Source organism: Sceloporus occidentalis, unplaced genomic scaffold, assembly GCF_023333645.1.
Source record: "Sceloporus occidentalis isolate IW3139 unplaced genomic scaffold, rSceOcc1.0.p SCAF_5, whole genome shotgun sequence".
NCBI lineage: Eukaryota > Metazoa > Chordata > Lepidosauria > Squamata > Phrynosomatidae > Sceloporus > Sceloporus occidentalis.
In genome coordinates, this window is record NW_028316985.1 from 186,500,351 (window position 1) to 186,522,657 (window position 22,307).

Here is a 22,307-nt window from a genome sequence, read left to right on the forward strand (position 1 = left end):
CTGGGGTCTTGTAACTGCTGCCTATAAATCTCCCACCCATTCCCTGGCTGCTTCTTGCCATTGTTTATCTGGACGACTGAATGACCACCCATCTATTGCTTCTCCTTTCATCCTGCTGGGTCCCTTATGACTGACCTGGACTGTATTAACTCCTCAGCAACTCTTATAATCTAACATCCTGGTTCCTGGGATGTTTGCTGGATGGAGCATAGGAAACTTTAATTCCCTTCCAGATCTATGAGTCTGTGGCTGGATAAGAGGTATTTTGGAGAGGCAGAAGATAGAGAGATGCTTAAGATGTGAATTTCTTCACCGGCAGGGATTGGACTAATGGCCCTTGGGTTCTCTTTCAGATCTGTGAGTCTACGTCTAAGTAAGACTTTTGGAATCCCTTCCAATTCTATGATTTTGTGATCTACTGGAACCTATCTGTAAGAACTTTCTGCCCCAACATGGTCTGATTTAGAGTGGGGACCCTTCCATAGTTAAAGCTACTGTGGGCCCTTTCCTTACACGGGGGATCTGTTCCAGACCCTCTCATATAAGGCAAAAAACACGTATGCCTGAGACCCATTGAAAATGTAATTTTTGTAAACTGCTTTGATCTGTTGGAAAGGCAGTATATAAATAAAATTTATTATTATTATTATTATTGTTATTATTATTATTAAAACAATGGGGCTTGTGTATGCAGCACAGTGCGGCGCACACACCATTCTTTTTATTATAGCACAGCTTCAGCATAAACTGAAAGCCGCGTATGGCATGTGCGCACTGTATATCATTTCCCTCTATTGCTGTCAGTTTACAGCAGTATGATTCCACTATAAGTGCCCTGGTTCCATTTTCTGGAATCCTGGGATTTGGAGTTTGGGGTGACACCAGAGTTCTCTGGCAGATCCCAAGGATTCCACCAAATGGAACCAGACTAATTAAAGTGGAATCATCGCACTATAGTTATGTAGTGTGAAAGGGCCCAGAATTATGCAAAAACAAAAGAGCTGATACGGGCAGAGGGTAACTGTAGGCCATGGGTTGAGATTGCATGGATTTCATAACTCCTTCTTCTGTTTAACATCAAACTGTGAAAGCATCCCCTGTGCATCACTCCATGTTCTGGAAGGCCTCACTCCAAATGCACGTTGCACTCAATGTGGGTTTATTCCTCTCTGTTAACCTGGGCATCAGGAAGGGTAATGGAGCTTGAAAGGTCACGTCGCACCCTGGTCCAGTTGCATGCATTGTGATCTCTTTGTTTTTGAGCATGACCATGTTATACTAAAGGCAGAGACAGGGCTGTGAAACTCACAAGCTATGCTTTTTGCATAAGTGCATTAAGGTATGCTTTTCACATGAGCACCCCATGGGAATCTGTGGTTGCTTCTTCTGATAGAGAAAAGCAAGTCTAGTTTGCAGGGCAGACCTTGGGAGATTGACAGTTTATTTATTTATTTATTTTCTGCCTTTTCCCTCCAAGTCTGTGGACTTGAAATCTGTGGACTTGGAAATCCACAGAGGGGCGACCACCATTAGCCTTAATGGGGCATGTGCCCACGGTGCACACCCCACATGCGTGTGCCCCATTCAAGTCTATGGGGCTTGAATATGTGCAAGATTTGGAAGTCGTGCGAGTCCCAAGTGGCGACTGTATATATTTTTTCTCTGTCCATCACTGCAATTGCATTTATGAAGGATGGGTGGACACAGGTGGATAATTTCAGCTTCCCCACCCAGTGACCCCTTATCACATCATAGTAAATTGATTCTGATCTGCATCCTGTTCACACTCACACTGAATCGCTTCATGAATTCGATTCTTGACACTGATTCTTGAAATCGATTCCAATCCGCATCTGGTTCATACTTGTGTGGAACTGATTTATCAAAAAAGACACGAAAAAATCAGCGTAAAAAAGACACGGGTTAAAAGGTCTTGAGCATTTGGTTCAAGTGCGAACCAGGGTCTTTTGAACCGCTTCATACCGATTTGCAAACCAGTTAAAAATGTAGTGGGAATGAGACCTAAAATTCCTCCTCACTAGCTCGGGGATGTTGGAAAATTCAGTCCAGCTATGTCCAGCCATCCCTGGCAATGAGTTGCTCCAGATATTGTTAGACCTTGATACCCTTTGCTAATGGTCAGGGATACTGGGAATTGTAGTGGGCTGTGGAATGATGGGAGTTGTAGTCACACACACATGGAGGGCAGGAAATTGGGGATGAAGCTGTTTTGACAGGGATGCTATGAAGATGCAGAGAGATGGATCTTTTTTTCTCGCAGAGCTTGGCAACAGTGTTCTTTGGGGATATCAGAAAAATGATTTCCATCTGACCCTCCTGTTGCTGCCCATCATGAACATGGCAGGTTTCTCTGAGTGGGTTTTCTTACACCTGGGATGCCAGTTTATCTTGGCACAACAGCATGCCCTTCTATGCTGAAGCTGTGGCTGGCGCCTGATAAGGACAGCGGTGATTAAAGGTTCTCTGATCAAAGCTTTTAGGGATCTCTTTGTGCACGCTTCGCTTCCCAGGGGGGCCTTTGTGCTTTTCGGATGGCTTGGAAGAAATGATAAGGCAGCAGGTTCCAACGCTAAATCTGGTTTTCCGACTGAAAGTGGGTGGCAGGGAGCTAGTGTGCAGACAAAGCCAGGAGAGATGGCCTCTCCAAGGTAGCAAACACGGCGTTTTAGGAGGAGACCCAGTGTGGTGTAGTGGTTTTGAATATTGGATTCTAGGAATCATAGAATCATAATATCATAGAATCATAGAGCTGGAAGAGACCCCCAGAAACTCATCCAGTCCAACCTCATTCTGCCATGCAAGAACTCACAGTCAAAGCCCTCCCTGGGACAGATAGCCATCCAGCCCCTGCTTAAAAACCTCCAAAGAAAGAGACCCCACCACTCTTCGAGGGATTGTCTTCGGTTGCTGGCCAAACAGGAGGGTTCGAACTCTGGCTTCCCAGAGTCCTAGTTCAGCATTCAAACTGCTGTACTACACTGGCTCTTATTAAATACTCTAGAGCAATGGGAATATCAAAGTGGAAAACCTGTACAGGGTTTGGGCAAAATCATTAGATCTGAAAGGTCCATTTCTCACACTTTAAAATACATTTAAATGCTTTTGTATTGTTTTAAAATTATATTGTTTTAAATCTTCTGTTCACCACCTTGATTTGGGGGAAAGGTGGGATACAAGATAAAAATAATAATAATCTTTGCGTGTTGTGTTGCTTCCGTTGGTGGGAGAGAGCCAGAGTTCCTGGCATCCCTAGCAGCTAATTTTGGGTTCCTGAATGCAAAACCTATTGAGGTTTTTTCCTGCTCAACATTGCTCCTTGAACGTTTTCCTTTTCGTTTGCTAATTTTGGGGTTTTGCTTCTTTGCTGCTCCTCTAGGCACCAAGGCCAAAGTGGCTGGTGTCCGCTTTGCCCCGACTCAGACCGTGGAAGGGTCTTCCAGCCACGTTCACTTCGACGAGAAGCTGCACGATTCGGTGGTCATGGTCAGCCAGGAGAAAGAAGGCAACTTCCTTGTGAAGGTGAGCGCTCTACAGCCCATTTCTTTGCATGTTGCATTGCTGCGAAGCTCTCCCAGTTAAGTGCTTGAAAGGTGGCAGCTGAAAGAGATGGAATTAGGGTTGCATCTACATTGCAGAATTAATGCTGTTTGATACCACTTTAAGTGCCATGGCTGCATGCTGTGGAATTCAGGGATTTACAATTTTGTGATATATTAACCTTTCTTGGTCCGAGGGTGCTGGTGCCACAACAAGCTACACATCCCTGGATTTCACAGCATGGGGCCGCGGCAATTAAAGTGGTGCATTAATTCTGCAGTGTAAATTCAATTGTTGCTGTGATGTGGATGCAGATAATGTTGAGGAAGGTGTGTCTTGAGGTCTTTGAAGAACCTAATCCCATTTTTGTATTCAATCAGGTTGGGAATCCCTTATACCAAAATCCGACATATTTCAGAACTCAGAATTGTTCACATGGGTGGCTGAGACAGTGGCGCGATACATACCCGCAAAATGTAGCGTGGTGGCAGTGGCAGTAGGGTTAGGGAGCGTGCACCATTCAGACACTTCCTAACGCTAGTATGTACTAGGGTTAGCTTAGTACGTACTGGAGGCGTCAAAATGGCAACGCCCTGTCTACATGGGCGCCACCATTATGACGTGACGGACGCATAGCGTCTAAATGTCACGTTGCACTTGCGACAAAAAAGAACCTGCTTTTTGTGGGTTCTTTTTCTGCCAGCAGGAAGCCGCGTGGTATATTTTCTGTGGCTTCCTGCCGGCAGAAAAGGAGGAGGCGGCAGTCTGGTCTTTTTGGGCGGTCTGTATCCCACCAATGATACCTTTGCTTTCTGATAGTTCAGTTTCATGGGCAACATTTTTTTTATTCTTCTTTATTGAAATTCTAAAATATTCCATATCATAAAAATACACATACATAATAATATACATACTAATACACATACAGAAATGAACACATAAAACCAAACTGATACTAACATATTAACACCTAAACAATAGACAGCACCTTGTGTACCCCCAGCCATACATCCACAACGATCAACATACAAAATAACCCACATAGCGACTTACTACAACACTTAACACACCACAGTGTAACTTCCTGAGCTTTTTTCCAACCCATGTTCAATCTCTCCAAAAACTCACTTGATGCCTATAACTATCTCTTCTTTGTTGAGAAATTCAGCCTTTCCATGTATCCCAAACATTATATAAAATATACCAAACTGGCATCCTTTATCAAATAAAAAAATACAGGGTTTTCTTTGTCATACTCCACTTTATTCCTATTCAGCTATTAATTTATTATTTACTATTATTTATTTAATATGAATACCTTCCTAATTATCAATTTTTAAAACATCACTCCCTTGTTTTGCAAAAAGATGAACAGTGGTCCCCAAGCCTCTTTTTGTTCATCCCCATGCACAATATTATTTAAAATGTTTTGAATAAAATTACCTTCAGGCTGTGTCTTTAAGTTGTGTATGAAACATTTGTGCTGGTCTATGACCGTAATAAAAATAAACTGAACTGAACTGTATACGAAACATCAGTTAATTTTGTGTTTAGTCATTGGTCCCATCTCCAAGATATTATATCTGTCAAATATTCCAAAATCTGAATAAATCCCAAACACTTCTTGGTCCCAAGCATTTCAGATAAAGGAGACCCAACCTGTACTGGGTTTTGGTCAATCGCTTTGTCTGAACAAGAGCTAAAAGCCTCCAAATCCGCCCACATCTCTTCTTGCCTCTCCAAAATCTAGCAACCTCTCCTCCAAACTCAGAAAATCAACCCAAATGGCAGCTGGAAGTGACTTGATATCACTTAAGACACATCCAGATGTGGCAAGTGTCATCTGCAGGAGCTGTAGAGAAAAATGGATGTATTTGGGGGTATTCTGTTTTTTCCCCAGGCAGAAATGGCCTGAAAATTGCACCAAAGTTTTAAAAAAATCCCTCTCTTTTGGGCCAATTGGGAGACTGGTTTTGGAGGATTAGCTTCACTTTGCCCAGTATAAATTCTTCCCATGACTGGTTCTCTTATTCTTTGGTTCCCAATTGCCAATTTCCCCCCCAGACATCTACGCAGAACAACCATTTCCAGAAGGTTAGAAAAAAGCAGAATAATCTCTGTATAAAGGCTTGGTGCCCAGTTCTGCCTTGATGCTAGTTTTGAAATTAGCAAACCCCCTTTATAGTTCTTGGAATTCCTGATTTAATTCAACTTTTGCCCTTGATTCTTTGGAAGGCATCCAAGGGGAGAGATTGGTAGGATTTCCACTCTTCGTCGGCAGCGATGCGGAGCTTATCCAAATGAGCAGCGCTCTTCCAGAATTGCCTCCCTTTCCGTTCACAAATTGGGTTTGTGTGTCTTGAGAGCAGGCAAGAATCAGTCTGGAGGCACACCTTCCAGCTATATCTTTTGAAGGCAAATTGTCTGCCTTGTATTCACTGGGTTTTTGAAAGAGGAGGAAGCGAGGGACAGGATGTTTTACGTTTTTTGATGAAGACGGAGAGCGTGCAGTTGGGATTTAAATTGCACACTTTGGGAACTGATCGTGTGCTGTTAGAAAATAGGAAAGGGAAATTTAAGATTCATTTAAGGGTTCAGAACTCAAATGGCCGTGTCTGTATGGCTATCTTGGTGAAAATTGGAGAAGCCCAATTTTGCAGAGGGTATCCCTTTTTTTATATTGTGGTTTGAGCCTTGGATGACGACTCTGGAGACCAGGGTTCGAGTCCCTGCTCAGCCATAAAAACTCACTGGCTGGTTTTGGGCAAGTCACATTCTCTCAGCCTCAGGCATGGCAAGGGAAAAACGCTTCTGCAGAAACCATGCTAAGAAAACCATGTGATACGGTCACCAGAAGCATTAAAAGAAAATGTCTTGGAGGCATGCAACAATGATCAATTTTTGCAGTACAGATTTGAGGAGATAGCAGGAATAATGGCTCTTGCACAAGGTCCCTGCGTTGGGATTTATATTCGTGCAAAGCTAGCCTGGCATAGTGGTTTGAATGTTGGACTATAACTCTGGAGACCAGGGTTCGAATCCCTGCTTGGTCATGAAACACACTGTGTAACCTTGGGCAAGTCACACTCTCTCAGCCTCAGAAGGCAAAGGCAAACCCCTCTGAACAAGTCTTTCTGAGAAAAGCCCATAATAGGGTTGCTATAAATCCAAAACGACTTCAGCAACCTGTTAGTGAATGAACTAAGCCAGATTCCTAGATGAGTCTTTGGCTGAATGTGCACTGCAGAATTAATCCGGTGTCATCTGCAGATTTGAGGAGTATGCCCTCTATTCCTTCATCCAAGTCATTGATACAGATGTTGAATAGCACTGGGCCCAGGACAGACCCCACTGGACCCCCCACCGGTCACTCCTCTCCAGGATGAAGAAGAGGAGCCATTGCTGAGGACCCTTTGGGTTCAGTCAGTCAACCAATTACAAATCCATTTAACAGTTGCATTGCCTAGCCCACATTTTACTTGCTTGTTTGCAAGAATATTCTTTCAACCAAGTCATTGATAAAGATGTTGGATAGCACTGGGCCTGATAGCACTTGCTTGTTTGCAAGAATATTGTGGGAGAGGATAAAGAATGTAGAAACAGCATCTTTTGTGAGTTTGGATGGTTCTGTGTGCGGCAAGAAGATGAAGAAAATTCAACACACGGAGACCATAAGGAAACGTGTGCCAAAGTGGCCGCAGGGGATGCAAGAGTGGAAATCTTTTACGGAGATGGGAGGATATTGGCTTCTAAGCTGGGAAGGAGGGTGGCTTGCTGCATTGTGCAAGGTTGAGGAGTATTTGAGGATTAAACCGAATTAAAAGCTTAGCCAAACACAAGACGCAAATGGAGGTAGTCATCAACCAAGGAGGGCATGCAATGACGCCTTGAAGGGGGATCTTTTGCATAACCGTTGCCCGACCCCTGAGCCTATGCTGTGGGATTTGATTATTAAAAACTGGCTCACCTGTCACCTGGTGCAAATTGTTTGGGAAACTCCTTTCTCAAAGGTGAAGAAATGCACTCAGGAGATCCCAGAGGAGCAGTCCAGGGTGACCAGACGCCCTCCTTTTCCAGGACAGAAATGGATGCTCATAACATCTGGACTGATTCCCCCCCCCCCCAATCTATTATTGCCAAAGTTGCCAGCACTGAGTTCAGATCCCTTGCTCTCCCCGTCAGCTGTTCTTGATGCCACCTCAAATTACTGTGACTTTGGACTAAAACCCAGAATGGTGACAGTTTTGCTGAATGAGGCTGCACTCCATCCCTGAGGTTCCTTTTTGGAGAAAATAAGACAACGCCAAATGCTGTTCCAATTTGCTCATAACAGCTGATGGAGCTGAATGCTTCCTTTTTTAGGAAAGGCAATCAGCCCATTCATTTTCTCAGATCCATTTAAGGGAAAAAAATTAACAGCAATTAATATCTCTAGACAGACTCAAAAGATTTCACCCGCATTTCTCATGCAGAAAGCTTCTTATTCTGCCTTATTCTGGGAATAGTTTGTCCTTGTTTTTCACTGTCTTTCAAATATAGAGCAATGGTGCTGCATGGAAAGATGGAGGGTGCATCTGCACTGTAGAAATAATGCAGTTTGGCACCACTTTAGCTGCCATGACTCTATCCTATGGAGTCCTGGGATTTGTAGTTTTCTGAGACAACAGTACTCTTGTGCAAATACAGTAAGCCTCAAAAGTAAGCCTTCCTGAAGGGTATTTATATACATATCTGATGGGAATGCCTTTTTGTTCAAGAAATTTGGACAGATAGATGTTAAGGAACGGATAAATACAGTAATAAGGATAGAAGTACCATTAAGCAAAGAAAGTTGTTTAACTCTTAATTTACAGGAATTAGGACTGGATAGTAATCAAAGATACATAAGGAAACAAATTTTAAAAGCTGCCCTTTGGATGGGAAAAGAAATATAATTGCAACACGTCTTTATTTGTTTAAATATATGAAATAAAACAGTTGGCCCTCTGTTTTCATGGGGGATCCGTTCTGGACCCCCTGGGAAAATGGAGACTCACCAATATTCAAGTCCCATAGACTTGAATCGGGCGTCTGTCTGCAAGCATGCGCAGGGTGTGTGCCACGGGGATGCGCTCCATTGAAAATAATGGAGGTCGCCCCTCCGTGAATATTCAAGTCCATGAGAAAGGACGGGCGGCTGGATGTATTATTTGATTTCCTTAGGAAAGAAAAAGGAATCTAATTGGAACAAGTCTTATTTCTTTACATATATAAAAGAACATATACTATTTGAATTCCTTAGGGAAAGAAGACTTAAATATATTGGACCGAGCAATAAAGAATCATGGAGAGAGAAAAGGGAAATTGTGATTGAGAAAGTAGAAGAAAAAATGGGGCATGAAGAAGTAAAAAATATAATTAATGATATTCTCTGTATCTCTGAGAATGGTGGATAACTTAAAGGCAATGCCTACCCTTTAAGCATTTGTGGGACAAAAGAAAAGGAAGCAATAATAATAATAATAATAATAATAATAATAATATAAAATATAATTAGTATTTTCTGTATTTGCAAGAATAATTGTTGATTTAAAGAGAATGTATACCCTCTGAGTATCTGTTTGTTAGAGCAGGGGAAAGGGAGCCAAAAAGAAGTATATTATGAATTATGGATCATATAATATTTACTATGTACTATGTAAATAAAGAATTTACCCGTCTTCCCAGACTGCTAGGTAGGCCCAGATTCAATGCAGTTTCTTAGTCTTATGAGTTTATCACACGGTGCTAATTTCGGCATTAAGGGAAGATTAAAGTGCATTTAGAGCATCCTGCAAATAAAGCGAAAGCGGTGAGTAATTGTACGAACAATTATCACACACAGTTGCGCAAATAAAGTGATATCAGAAATGCATTATGGTTGAAATCCCAAAAGTAAAACAATGCCCTTTGTGACCACATCAGTGGCGGGTTTTTGCGTGACGTCGTATGAAATCGGTTCACGTGATTAAATGCTTCTTTCTTTCTTTCTTTCTTTCTTTCTTTCTTTCTTTCTTGGAAAGGATGATACAAATTACATTTATTTTAATTTGGGTTTTTTGGGAAGTAAACCTTGCACGCTCCTCTTTGGCCCCTTTCCTTTGCCTTTGCTCAAGCAGCCCATCCATTTCATTTTGGTCCTCCTGCCAAACTTAATTACTTCTGACGTTCTGGATGCAAAAATCCAATTATCCAAGTTGCATTCCAGTAACAGCCTGATTATAGAAGCAGCCGCCGCTTGATGCTTCTTTACTTATGAGATCAACAGGGTTGGAGGGAGGAAAAAAGAAGATATTTCTGCTCCTTCTTTGCTTTTTGCTCTTCCCTTCCAGACTGTTCCTCATTAAAGTCTCGTCCTCGTTTTGCATCCCACCCTCCTTTTGATCTCGATTTTCTTCTGTTTGATACCCAGCAATCCTTTTCCGTCTCAGGCAGAATTGCTAAATGTAGCTCCGAAGGCACTGAAATATTTATTAACGTGGATCTGTTCTTCTAGCCTACCTAGAAAGCCTCTGCCTTTGTAGAAAAAGTCCATGTTTGGGTCAGAAAAAGAGGAACCGGGCACCTTTTCGGGTGGTCTCTAGATTCTCTCTCCCATCATCCTCAACATTGGTTGGGGATGATGGGAACCGGAGTCCAACATGAGCCCTATTTTATCTTATTAGGATCCAAGGAGAATTTTTCATGTGCTGGCAATGGGGAAAGTACAACTGTTGTATATTGATGGCCCCAGCTTCAATCCCTGAGGGTTCCATCAATAAAAGAATCAGGCTGGAGGGAATGAGAATAGCCAAAGTTATTGTCCTGGGATTTTTTGGGTGATCCCAATTGATGTAGGTCATTTACATAGAGGATGGAGCCATGATAATTCAGGCAGGGTCACATTTGGGACTGTGGGTTATGTGTGTGCTTGCAGTTTGCGGGTCCCAGATGGTAAGGGACTACAAAACCCATCATTCCTAATCACGCTGGAACTAGGCCTGGGAAGCCTGGCTTGCACGTCCCTGTTTGATGTGATACAGTGGTGTGAATGAGTCCTTTATCTGCAGATTGAATAGGAATATCCAGATTAGGATTTCCCTGGATTGGCAGGTCAGTATAGGTTTTGAAATCCCAGAGTTATCCCAGAATCATTGAGTTGGAAGGGACCCCAAATGGTCACTTATTCAACCACTGGCCAATGCAAGATGCCACCGCTAAAGCTTTCCTGCGAAATGACCATTCAAGCTGTCTGTAAAAGTACTGTGTGTGCATCTACACTGTAGAAATAATGTGGTTTGAAGTCACTTTAAGTGCTTTAGCTCCATCCTATGGAAACCTGTGATTTGTAGTTTTACATGGACTTTAGCCTTCTCTGCCAAAGAGTGCTGGTGGCTTCACCAAACTGCAAATCCCAGGACTCTGTAGGATAGAGCCACGGCTGTTAAAACGCTTTCAAATGTCATTATTTCCACAGTGCAGATGCAACCTAGGTTTGGAAGGGAACCCAAAGCCAATCTAGTAAGACCCCTTGCCAATATAAGAAACCCATTGCATGCTAAATCATCCCTCATTAATGGTTTATTTTATTCTGTTGTTTTCTTTGTATCCCACATCCCTTCCTTTAAAAAAATGCTGGGGCACAAGGCAATTTACAGAATAATACAAATTGCAGGTAAAAACACTTGTAATTTAAAAATTTACAAACAGTTATTTTGGAATTAGTATTGAACTGTCTATAAAACCTCAACCTTTCCAAGCAGTGAGCTTTAAGAATAAAGTAGTACAGAAGGCTAAGAAAAGCCCTTTTCTTTCAAAACAGACAGTTCCTAAAAATTATTTTGCTGGTGTAGAAAAGTCTTCACCTGCCAGTGAAATTGGAATTAGAAATTGGTTTCCAATGATACTGGATAGAAATTGATTTTCTAGCGTGGAAGCCACCACCAAAAAGGCCCCGTCTTCCCACTAAATATGCCTTTGAGGATGGTGGAAGCAGATGACCGAGAGAAGGTTAATGAAAATGTCCTCTTTACATAATAAATGTGCATTATTTCACTTACTTCAAAACTGTGAGCGAACTAGATCTCATCTAATATTGTAAGCTGAATCAGCAGGGAGTTATCCTTGCGTTTGTTCTACAGAACCTTTTTCAGAGGAAGGATGCCAAGTCCTTTGGAAATGCCTTAGCTAACAAAGGATTTGTCTCCTAATTGGCTTGATGCCCCAGCGATACAAAAACACAACATATGCTGAAGCTATACATGTGTTCCTGCCGTGCGGCGTTTCTGATTTGGCAGCAAAGGAAGCACAAATTCAGTACATAAACATCTGCAAAAAAAACCCCAATTAAAAATATCAGTATTCAAGGGTTCAGATTAGTTGTTTGTTTGTGGAAGGGACCTGTTTTGATGACCACGATCCATTTACACGAGAGGATACTCCGAATTTGAATCCCAGATGCCACTGTTGTAGGTAGAAGTGGGATTAATCTCATCAATTTCTGGGTTTTTTTCATGTCCCCCACCATCTTAACTCGGTTATATTTCATTTCGCAAAATCAATTTGTGATTACTATTATTATTTTTAATATGCAAAAACAGATGCATCTAATTTTTTGGGATACAGTTTGTTGGTTGTTGTTGTTGTTAGCTGCCTTTGAGTTGACTTGGACTCATGGTGACATCTCCAAGGCCCCTTTTGCTCAACTTCTCTGCTCAGGTCCTGCAAAATCATACCCATGATCTCCTTAATAGAGTCTGTCCATCTGGCAGAATTCAAAGATATAGCCGTGTTAGTCTTAGAATCAGTACGTGGAGAGATCTTTGTAGCACCTTTGAGACTAACTGAAAGAAAGAAGTTGGCAGCATGGTCTTTCGGAGACTACGGTCTATGTAAGCTCATCTGCAAACCGAACCAATGTTTGGGCCACACAGTATACAGAAAACCTACACAAATGGATGGATACATACACAAGAAGTCCAGCCATCACCTAGGACAAAAAAGAAGCACAATCAAAACACTGGTAGACAAAAGGGCAAAAAGGATCTGTGAACATACTTCTTGGAGGATGAACTGAAGCACTTGGACCACTCTACAGGTGAATGGTTATTCCAGCTCAGACATCAGAAGGGCTGCCAGAGAAGTGAAGACAAGCAGCCACCCAAAGGGAAGGTGTTTTTACCATACATCAAAGGAGTCACAGACAGAATAGGCAAAGTGGTGAGGAAGCACAGCCTTCAAATCCTGGGAACTAAAGTTTGTTGTGGCACCAGAGCTCACCGATAGGAAAAGCTAAATTCCAACAAAACTACAATTCCCAGAAATCCATAGCATTGGGCCAAGGCAATTAAAGTGGTGTCAAACTGGATTGTTTCTGCAGCACGGATGTGTCAGCACCTTGATTATGGAACTTCCTCCCCAAGGAAGCCAGGCTGGTTCCATCTCTTTTGAGCTTCCAGCGAGAAGCCAAAACAGTACAGTTCCACATGGCCTCTAATGCTGTTTTCACTGTTTAAAATGGTACAGTATTTTAGGAGTGTTTTTATGGGATGGTTTGAAAAAGTTTTCAAAGAGTATTTTAATATGTTCTAAAAATGGTTTATTTTTGAATTGTTTTAAGTGTTTACTGGGCTGGGAGGTGATGCAGAAATATCTGAAATGAACAAGTATCAAGAAAGGACTTGTCCATTAATACCTAACATATATGCTGGCACAGGAAAAAATGTGAAACTATGTACCTATGTTCACAGGTTACTAAACACGAAGGCCTGTTACAGACTGCCAAAATAAAGCTGCTTCGGGTCTCTTTGGAGGTATGCTGTTTAAATGATGCATGCACCCTAAGAATCCGGAAGCTGCACCAAAGCTGCCCTCCAGTGCTTAGGAATAGAGTGTGGCTTTGGCGCGACCTCCAGACTCTTAGGACCCATGCATAATTTAAATAGCACACCTCCAAAGAGACCCGAAGCAGCTTTATTTTGGCAGTCTGTAACAGGCCAAAGTCAGGATAGTTGGCAAAGGTTTTTGGTGGAGAGTGAAGCATGCGAGACATGTAAGATCTTAAAATAAGCAGGGATTTTAAGATCTTTAAATAAATAAATTTGGGTGGAGACTAGTCAGAGATGCTTTAGATGTGGATTTCCAGTATTAGAAAAAGGTTGTACTTTATGACCTTTGGGATGCCTCTCAACTGAAGGATTCGTTGATAGCAATTGCAGTCCAGAATCATTTGGACTGTTCTCTGCTCTTGTTCTACACTGGCAGTGATTCCCAAATGTTAGTTCTCCAGGTGTTTTGGACTTCAGGTCCCAGAAGCCCCAGCCAACTTGGTCAATAGTCAGGAGTTCTGGGAACTGAAGTCCAAAACATCTGGTGGACCAAAGTTTGGGAACCAGAGTTCTACCTGCTTGGTAATATCTCCATTGCTGGTGCTTTCAATCAGTTTGCTCAGAAGAGAGGCTTGACTAACTAGCTAGCAACTGCCCCCCCCCCCCCCCGCACACTAATCAGTTGTAAATAATCAATTGCACAGTTTTAAGTTCCAGACTTGCTCTACACAAAAACACATAAGGAATGTTTTGTATGTGCAAAGAATGTATTCTTTTCTATGTGAAATGTCATTTTTCCTGAGCAAGAAATTGGTGTTCTGTCCAGAAAATACTATTTTCTGTGCAAAACCTGAATGTGGTTTTCCTTCCTTCCTTCCTTCCTTCCTTCCTTCCTTCCTTCCTTCCTCGTTCTTTCTTTCTTTCTTTCTTGTGTGCAAAATAACTCCTGAATTGCACAGATTCTTGTCTGTCCATGACTCTCCTTTCTTTTTTCGACTGTGATTGAATTATATATATTTTAATATTCTTTGTATGACCAACGTCTCAGCCTCTCCTTCTCCTTTCAGGTAGGATTCCTGAAGATTTTGCACAAGTATGAAATCACCTTTGTCCTCCCTTTTGTGCAACTGCTGGGGAAGAACGTCTGTGCCGCACCCTTGGCAAACCTTCACCTGCGAGTGATCAGCATCGCTCCGGTCTCTGAAGGTCAGATTTCTCTCTGCTGTTGAGCTATAGAAGGGCAGGTGCTTTCTTACCAAGACAACCCCTCCCTGCAATCTTTCCCTTTGCTCTGTTTAAGAACGTCTGCTATGCACATATTCTTTTCTATTTAAACCTGGAACCAGCTGTAGTTCTCCCAAAGACTTTGCATGGAAACTGTTATAAAATAAGCTTTGTTGGAAGGAAGTGGTGTGGCAAGTGGTACCCAGCCAAAAAGCCTGTTGATCATGGAATCATAGAGTTGGAAGAGATGCATCATCCAGTTGAACCTCCTTCTGCCAGACAGGAATACACAAGCAAAGCACTTCCGATAGATGGCTATCCAGTTTCTGTTTAAAACCCTCCAAAGAAGGAGACTCCACCACCATCAGAGGCAGCGACTTTCACTGTCAAACAGCTCTTAACATCAGGACATTCTTCCAAGTATTTACGTGGAATCTCTTTTCCTGTAGCTGGCATTCATTGCTTTCTTGTCTTAGTCTCTGGAGCTGCAGAAAATGAATTTACTCTATACTCAGTATGACACTCCTTCTTATATTTAAACAGGGTTATCACAGCACCTCTTAGCCTTCTCTTCTCCAATTTAAACATACCCAGTTCCCTAAGTTGCTTTTCATAGGACTTGGTGGTTTCCAGACTTTTCCCCATTTTGGTCACCCTCCTCTGGACACACTTCAGCTTGTCCTCATCCTTTTTGAATTGTGGTGCCCAGAACTGGACACAATATTCCAGGTGAGGCTGACCAAAGCAGAATAGAGTGGCACTATTTCTTCCCTCGATCTAGACACTAGACTCTTGATGATGCAGACTTGAATCACATTGGCCTCCTTACCTGCTACATAACACTGTTGACTCATGTTCAACATGTGGTCTACTAGGACTCCAAGGCCCAGAACAGATGAGCCAAATGCACCGTGCTGGCGCCGATTTTAGGGTTAGGGACCGTGCACCAACTGCACGGTCCCTGACCCTAGCATGACGTAGTGCCGTTCATACAGGTGCCACCATTTTGATGTAAGCGACATGCAGCATGTGCGTGTTGCTGTGCATTGCTGCGCGTTGCTTACATAATGGGTTCTGCATTGGTGCACTCATTATTTCCACCCGGCAGAATAAAAAGAACCCTTTTTTCCGTGTTCTTTTTATTCCGGAGGGACGCCACACGGTCTGGCGACTGTGGCATCCCTCTGGAGGGAAAAAGGCTGCCAGCAGGCAGCCCTTTTGAGGTGGTCTGTCCCGTGCCCTAGATCACTTTGATATGTACTGTTGTCAAGCCATGTGTCCCCCCCAATCCAGTGTCCCATCATAGTCAGGAGTAGAATGAGTGCCTGCCTATGCTTCATACTGGAAGGAGATCTCAAGCAGAGTGCTGCAGGGTTCTGTCTTGGGGCTGATGCTCTTCAGTATTTTTATCAGTGATTTAGATGATGGGGTGGAAGGAATCCTTATCAGATTTGCAGATGATACAAAACTGGGAGGCGTAGTAAGCACACTGGAAGATGAACAGAACCCAAACGAACCTTGATGAACTAAAGAACTGAACTAAAATGAAATTCATCAGAGACAAATGCAAAATTAAAATTCTACATTTAGGCCATAAAAACCTGATGCACACATATAAGATGGGGGATACTTAACTCAGCCATGTGTTTGTATGTGCCTTCAAGTCACCTAATTCCTCCCTCTGGAGTATAGCCTACAGCACCAGTCTCCCATCTGACTACTAACCAGGGCTGACGCTGCTTAGCTTCCAAGATCACACGAGATCTAGCACTTTGAGGGTATTTAGGTAGTGCTATGTGTGAAAAAGTTCTTGGGATTATTGTTGATCATAAATTGAACATGAACCAACAGTATGATGTTGCAGCAAAGAAGGTGAATGTTATTTTAGCCTGCATTAATAGAAGCACAGTTTCCAAGTCAAGGGAAGCAATAGCCCCACTGTATTATGCACTGGCCAGGCCTCATCAAGAGTACTGCGTTCAGTTCTGTGTGTCTTATTTCAAGAAGGATGCAGACAATTGGAGCAGGTTTAGACAAGGGCAGCCAGGATGATAAGAGGTATGGAGAACAAAACCTATGAGGAGGTGGGCATATTCAGCTTGGTGAAGAGAGGATGGAAGGGTGGTATGATTGCCCTCCTTAAATGTCCCAAGGGTTATCCCAGAGAGGAGAGGACCACAGATCTAATGGTTTGAAGTTACACAAAAGTAGTTTTCATTTGAACATTAGAAGGACCTCCTTGTTGGCAATCAAGAAGCCGCCAAGAACCAACACTTATACAGGTGGTATGGTCTCCTCTTTTGGATGCCCTCAAAAAGAGGGTGAGATGCTCTAGTTGGAAATCCTGCACTGACCAAAGGGTTGGACTGGATGACCTCTAGGGTCCCTTCCAGTTCTGGGCTTCCATTATTCTAAACAGCAACATCCTTAGATGTCCTGGGAGAACTAACTTCGGACGTCACTTGACCATTTACTTGCATAGAGATACATGCACATCATAGCGGTATATTGTATGCAGTTTCACTGACAAAGTTGCCTTGCTTTTAAGTCTTTGTGTTATCTTATTGTCGCTGCTCTGTGCCGAACCAGAGAAGGAAGGGAATGAGGAAAATACTGCCTGTCCAAACACATTTGCTGTAGGACAGAGGGAGACCCGTTGATGGACAGAAGAAGTCAGGTGGCTGGGAGCTGGGGCACATTTCTTTCATCAAGATGGGTGGAATGCAGAGGGATTTGAGGATGCAAAAGAGATTGGTCTGCACTCCAGTAAAGGAAAGAGGGAATCTTTTATTACTGATAAGGATCATCTTTGGCTTGCAGAAAGAGCTAATGTGAGTCTATATAGAGGAGTTCTGTCTCTGTTCTGTGGATCAGCTGCTGAGTGGAGCAATTCAACGGAGAAACAGTTGCTCTGCGCTGAAAAACATGGAACAACATCTGAAGCGTTTCCTGTTGTTTCTGCTTCTTGCAAAAGGAAAAGATATACAGTTGGCGCTCCAGATTTGCAGCTTTGCTTTTTACGGATTTGATTAGTATAGTCTCCCTAGAATCTCTAGGTCCTCTAGCATGATTTTGGTCAATTTTCATCAGAAGTCACACTGGAGAACCTAGGGATTCCTAGATTTTATAGATTGTAGATCCTCGAGTGCAATTTTATGGTCAACTTCTGGCAGATGTTGGCCGTACAGTTGTGCTGGAGGACCTAGAGATTCCTAGATTCTCTAGGCATTTGTAGATCCTCTGGGCAATGCTATGGTCACCTTCTGTCAGATGTTGCAGCAGAGGACCAAGAGGTTCCTAGAGAGGCGTTCTCTCAGGTTTAAAAAAAATAGTGGTATTTTATTTGTCGTTTTCCTACTTTTTTAGGGGTCCCGCACCTCTAACCCCAATGAATGTGGAGGGCCCACTGTACACTTTTGGAGTCTGTACCTGCAAAACTGTGCATATGTTTAGTTTGAATTTAATTTGTAATTTAATTTGCCTTTTAATTTGATTTTAATTTTCAGTTTTAATATAGCACGACTAATTGTGGTACCCGGTGTTGCTGGGGAAGATCATTAGCCGTTGCTAATGATAATTCAGTTTCATCTTCTCTGGAGGATGTGTGATTCTTTATGGGTTCTCACACATTCCTCAGGTTGCATGTCAGGCTCAATTGCCTTTGAGAAAGAAAGTCTCTCCCGGTCGGCTTCCAAACATACTATAGACTGTATGAATGAAAGATTAATAGACCCAGCACAATTAAATTTCATAGCCTTTATGTTAGGTCAGTCTATCCCAAACAATACCCTCCAAATTTGATGGGCCACGATCCAGCCCTTTATGAATGATGTAGTAACAAATAATTGTTTAATTATTTTTTAAAATTTTATATTTATATATTTTTATATTCTTGTACTGTTTTTAGTTGTATTGTTTTATACATGTTGTTCACCACCTTGAGTCCCTATGTTGGGAGAAAGGCAGGATATAAGAAAATAAAATAATAATAATAATAATAAACAGAAAATTAATTTTATTTTTGTACTCATAGCAAAGCGTAAAATGGTTTTAAGGCCAGATCTAGACTCTTCTTGTGTGCCTTCGTGACTTCAAATCACCTGTTGGCATATGTTGAACCCAAGAATTTAGTAGGGTTTTCTTAGACAAGGAATACTCAGAGGTAATTTTGACAGTTCCTTCTTCTGGAAAACAGCCTCGGTGGGCTCCCATCCACATGCTACCCAGGGCTGCCCCTGCTTAGCTTACAGTATCAGATGGGATCTGGTGCCTTGTGCATGTGCATGTGTTTAAATGCTTTTAAGTCACCTGTCGCCTTGAATTTCATAGGGTTTACTTAGGCAAAACCACCTCTTGGGTATTCCTTGCCTATTCTGATGGTTGGGTGGGAGCAGTTCTCACCCTGTTTGCCCCCTGAGAAACTGTCCCTGCTTTAGAGGATTTCAGTCTAAGGATCGGGGCTGCCATGCCCTGACTAAATGGGGGATTTCGGTCCTCTGTTGCGATGCCCCTAATTATCCAGGTATCCCACCATGCACCCATTTATTTTGCAGCGCACATTTTTCACAAGATAAGCTGAATCATCGGTTTGCATTTTGTCGCTTTGCGTTCTGCAGACAAAAGCAGCCCAGCTCACAGGTCTCTCTGCTGCTGTTGTGGTGCTGTTGTGTGTGTGTATGTGTGCATGCATTTGTGGCCACATTTCTCTTCTCCGCACTGTGGTGGCTGGACGTGCCATAATTTCAGTACAGTACAAGTTGTACTTGTTCACGTCTTCAAGAGTCTGAAAAGGTCCAAATCTCTGTGGAGGAGTTTATCACTCTGTTAATTCTCCTCCTCCTTCTCTCCTCCTCCTCTTCTCCTCCACTTGTTCTTTTCCTCTTAATCTGCTTTTCCTCCCCTCCAGTTAATTGCTAATAAATGCAAAGAAGGCCGGCTTTGCAGCTATGCAAATCCATCAATTAAGGGTGCAAGAGGCTTTGTTCCAGATAGTGTACCGGGAATTTGTCTGGTTGCTTTCTCAGGTTGGAGACCATGAGAAATACTTGTCCTTTCTGGTATGTTGGGGGTAGGATGGGATGGAGAGGCCCAGAACAAAGGCTGGCTGTGTTGAATTAGGTGGAGGGCCCCCCTCATTGTTTGAATGTCATGTGCTAGCCTTTCTTTAACCCAGCGCTCTCCAGATATGCTTGACTACAACTCCCAAAATCCCCCGCAACAGCCTTTGTCTTGGAGCAGTCAGCTGTACATTTTTTAAGCAAAACATGAAACAGTTCAAACAGAGCCTGACAAAGAGATTTTGGAGGACTGCAGATCCCAGAATCCCCAAACTGACATCTGTCTTGGAGCTGTCAGCTCCACATCTTTTAAGCAAAACTTGGAAAAGTTCAAACAGGGCCTGGCAAAGAGGAGGGTGACCAAAATGGTGAAGGGTCTGGAAACCATGCCTTATGAGGAGAGACGTAGGGCGCTGGGTATGTTTAGCCTGGAGGAGAGAAGGCAAGATGATATGATAGCCCTGTTTAAATATTTGAAAGGTACCTTTACTAAGCTGCTCTGGTAGCCTTTAGGGCTGAATACCATAAATAAATAAAGAAGCTCTGTACACTAGAAATGGGGACTGCAGTCAGGAAATCAGAAGAAGATTAAGAATGAAGAAGGTGGCTATGAAAGAACTAGAGAAGATCCTAAGACACAAAGATATACAACTGAACACAGAAGTTTGAATCACGCAAGCCATTGTATTCCCTATTGCCGTGGATGGATGTGAGAGCTGGATGGTTGAGAAAGAAGATAGGAAGAAAACTCATTCATTTGAGATTATGTGGGACTGGAAAAGAGTGCTCAGGATCCCACGGACAGCCAGAAGGACAAACCAATGTGTCCTAGAGCAGATCAAGCCAGAAATCTTCCTATAAGATGCTAAAATGACCAAACTGAGGCTGTTGTACTTTTGGACACATCATGAGAAGGAAGGGCTCATTGGAAAAGACCATAATGCTGGGAAAGGTGGAGGGAAGAGAGGAAGGCCCCAGGACAGATGGAGGATGGACTCGATTAAGGAGGTCACTATGGGGTGGCAGGAATTACCGTATATACTTGTGTCCAAGTCGACCTCATGTATAAGTCGAGGGAAGGTTTCATGGTCAAAATCCTGGGTTTTCATATGATCCATGACATGGATAAGTCGAGGGCCAAACATAGAAGGCTATAAGGAAGGATGGAAAGGGGGAAATACCACTTCCATCCCTCTTTCTCTTTCTCTGGACCTCTCCCAACCGATTCCCAGGGGCTGGAGGAGAGGTTTTAACATTGGATTGAGAAAGGAAGCAAGTTGTTTTAAATGGAGGGGGTTTTCCATAGGAAGCAAGGTCTTGCAAAACAGACCAGAAAGAGAAGCAAACGTTTTTAAATGGGGAGTTTTTCCAATGGGAAACCAGGTCTTGCAAAACAGACTGGAGGAGGAAGGAATTGCTGTTCTGTGGAGATTGGGGCATCAGGCTTGCTTGCTTTAGGACCTTTCTAAGCACTACTAGTGTACTGAACCTTCTATAAGTCTACCTAGAATTTTAGGGTCAATTTTGGGGCATAGATTTCTTGACTTATAGTGGAGTATATATGGTAAGCAGAGCAATGGAGGACAGAGGATCTTGGAGATGTCTCATCCATAGGGCTGCCATGGGTCGAGCGACTCGAGGACAGTTAACAACAACAAAACACACCAGTTGGAAGTTCCTTTCTCTTGCACAGCTCCTGTCTGTCAGGCTCACACTGGACCATGCCTGCAATGGTACATTTGGAGAGGTTGTACTTTCCTTGCAAGAATTCCCTGCGTCTTTATTTTGATGGGATGCTGCTGGCAGCAATTTTAGTAAGCTTTTTGGCCGCTGTTGGCACAGCAGCCTGCCTCCCTTGGCACAGCTTCACTCCTTGCCCTGGCAGACCTTTAAGGCAAGGCGTTAATCAGATTGGCACTTCAGCGTCTCAAAAGACTCCTTGTTCCTGAAGGCAGGAAAGGTAGGCACATTTCTCTTAGCACTGGCATGGCTGGTGCTTATGGATGCCTTTATTTCCAGTTGCTGCTTTTGACCCCATGCCCATTGTCAGCTCTTTAACTTTTTAAAATAAGCTTTTTATAGTAATTTGAACAGGCAAGTTCTCCATTTGGGGTATATACCAGGGTGGGCAATGGAAGAGGGTATAGGGGCCATTTTTCATCCCCATACCCTGAGCAGGACTGAGAGCTCCAAGATAAAGAAGTGATGTGGGTCCAGTTTCCTTTTTGGCCATTTCAGGTGGGGGAATCTTCATTTTCCTCATGTAGAAGGGTTTGGGAACTACAGGGGAAAATACCACCATGTGTGAAATATTGCTTCTGGATTTCTTTTTTAAAAACTAAAAGAGTGTCAGGTTTGGGGGGCAGGTCCACATGGGCCATATATGGCCCACCCTTCCCTATGCTGCTATATAGACAGGTTGAGTCTCCCTTATCCGGAATCTGAAATACTCCAAAACCCAAAGCATTTTTCATGGATGGCTGAGAGAGTGGCACTGTTTGCTTTCAGATGGTTCAGTGTACACAAACTTAAGTTTCATGCATATTACGTATAATATTACCTTCAGGCTCTGTGTATAAGGTGTGTGTGAAACATAAATGAATTTCATGTTTGGACTTGGGTTCCATCTTCAAGATACTTCATT

General features: G+C 42.8%; 1 protein-coding gene across 1 annotated transcript in view; it reads left to right on the forward strand.

The window, feature by feature from the left end:
* LOC149313310 (adipose-secreted signaling protein-like) overlaps window positions 1-22,307 on the forward strand; it is an 84,149-nt gene that overhangs the window by 45,144 nt on the left and 16,698 nt on the right. Inside the window, exons 3-4 of the mRNA XM_089526433.1 lie at window positions 3,398-3,540; window positions 14,450-14,588. Coding sequence (XP_089382559.1) covers window positions 3,398-3,540; window positions 14,450-14,588 — 282 coding nt within the window. The remainder of the gene's footprint in view (window positions 1-3,397; window positions 3,541-14,449; window positions 14,589-22,307) is intronic.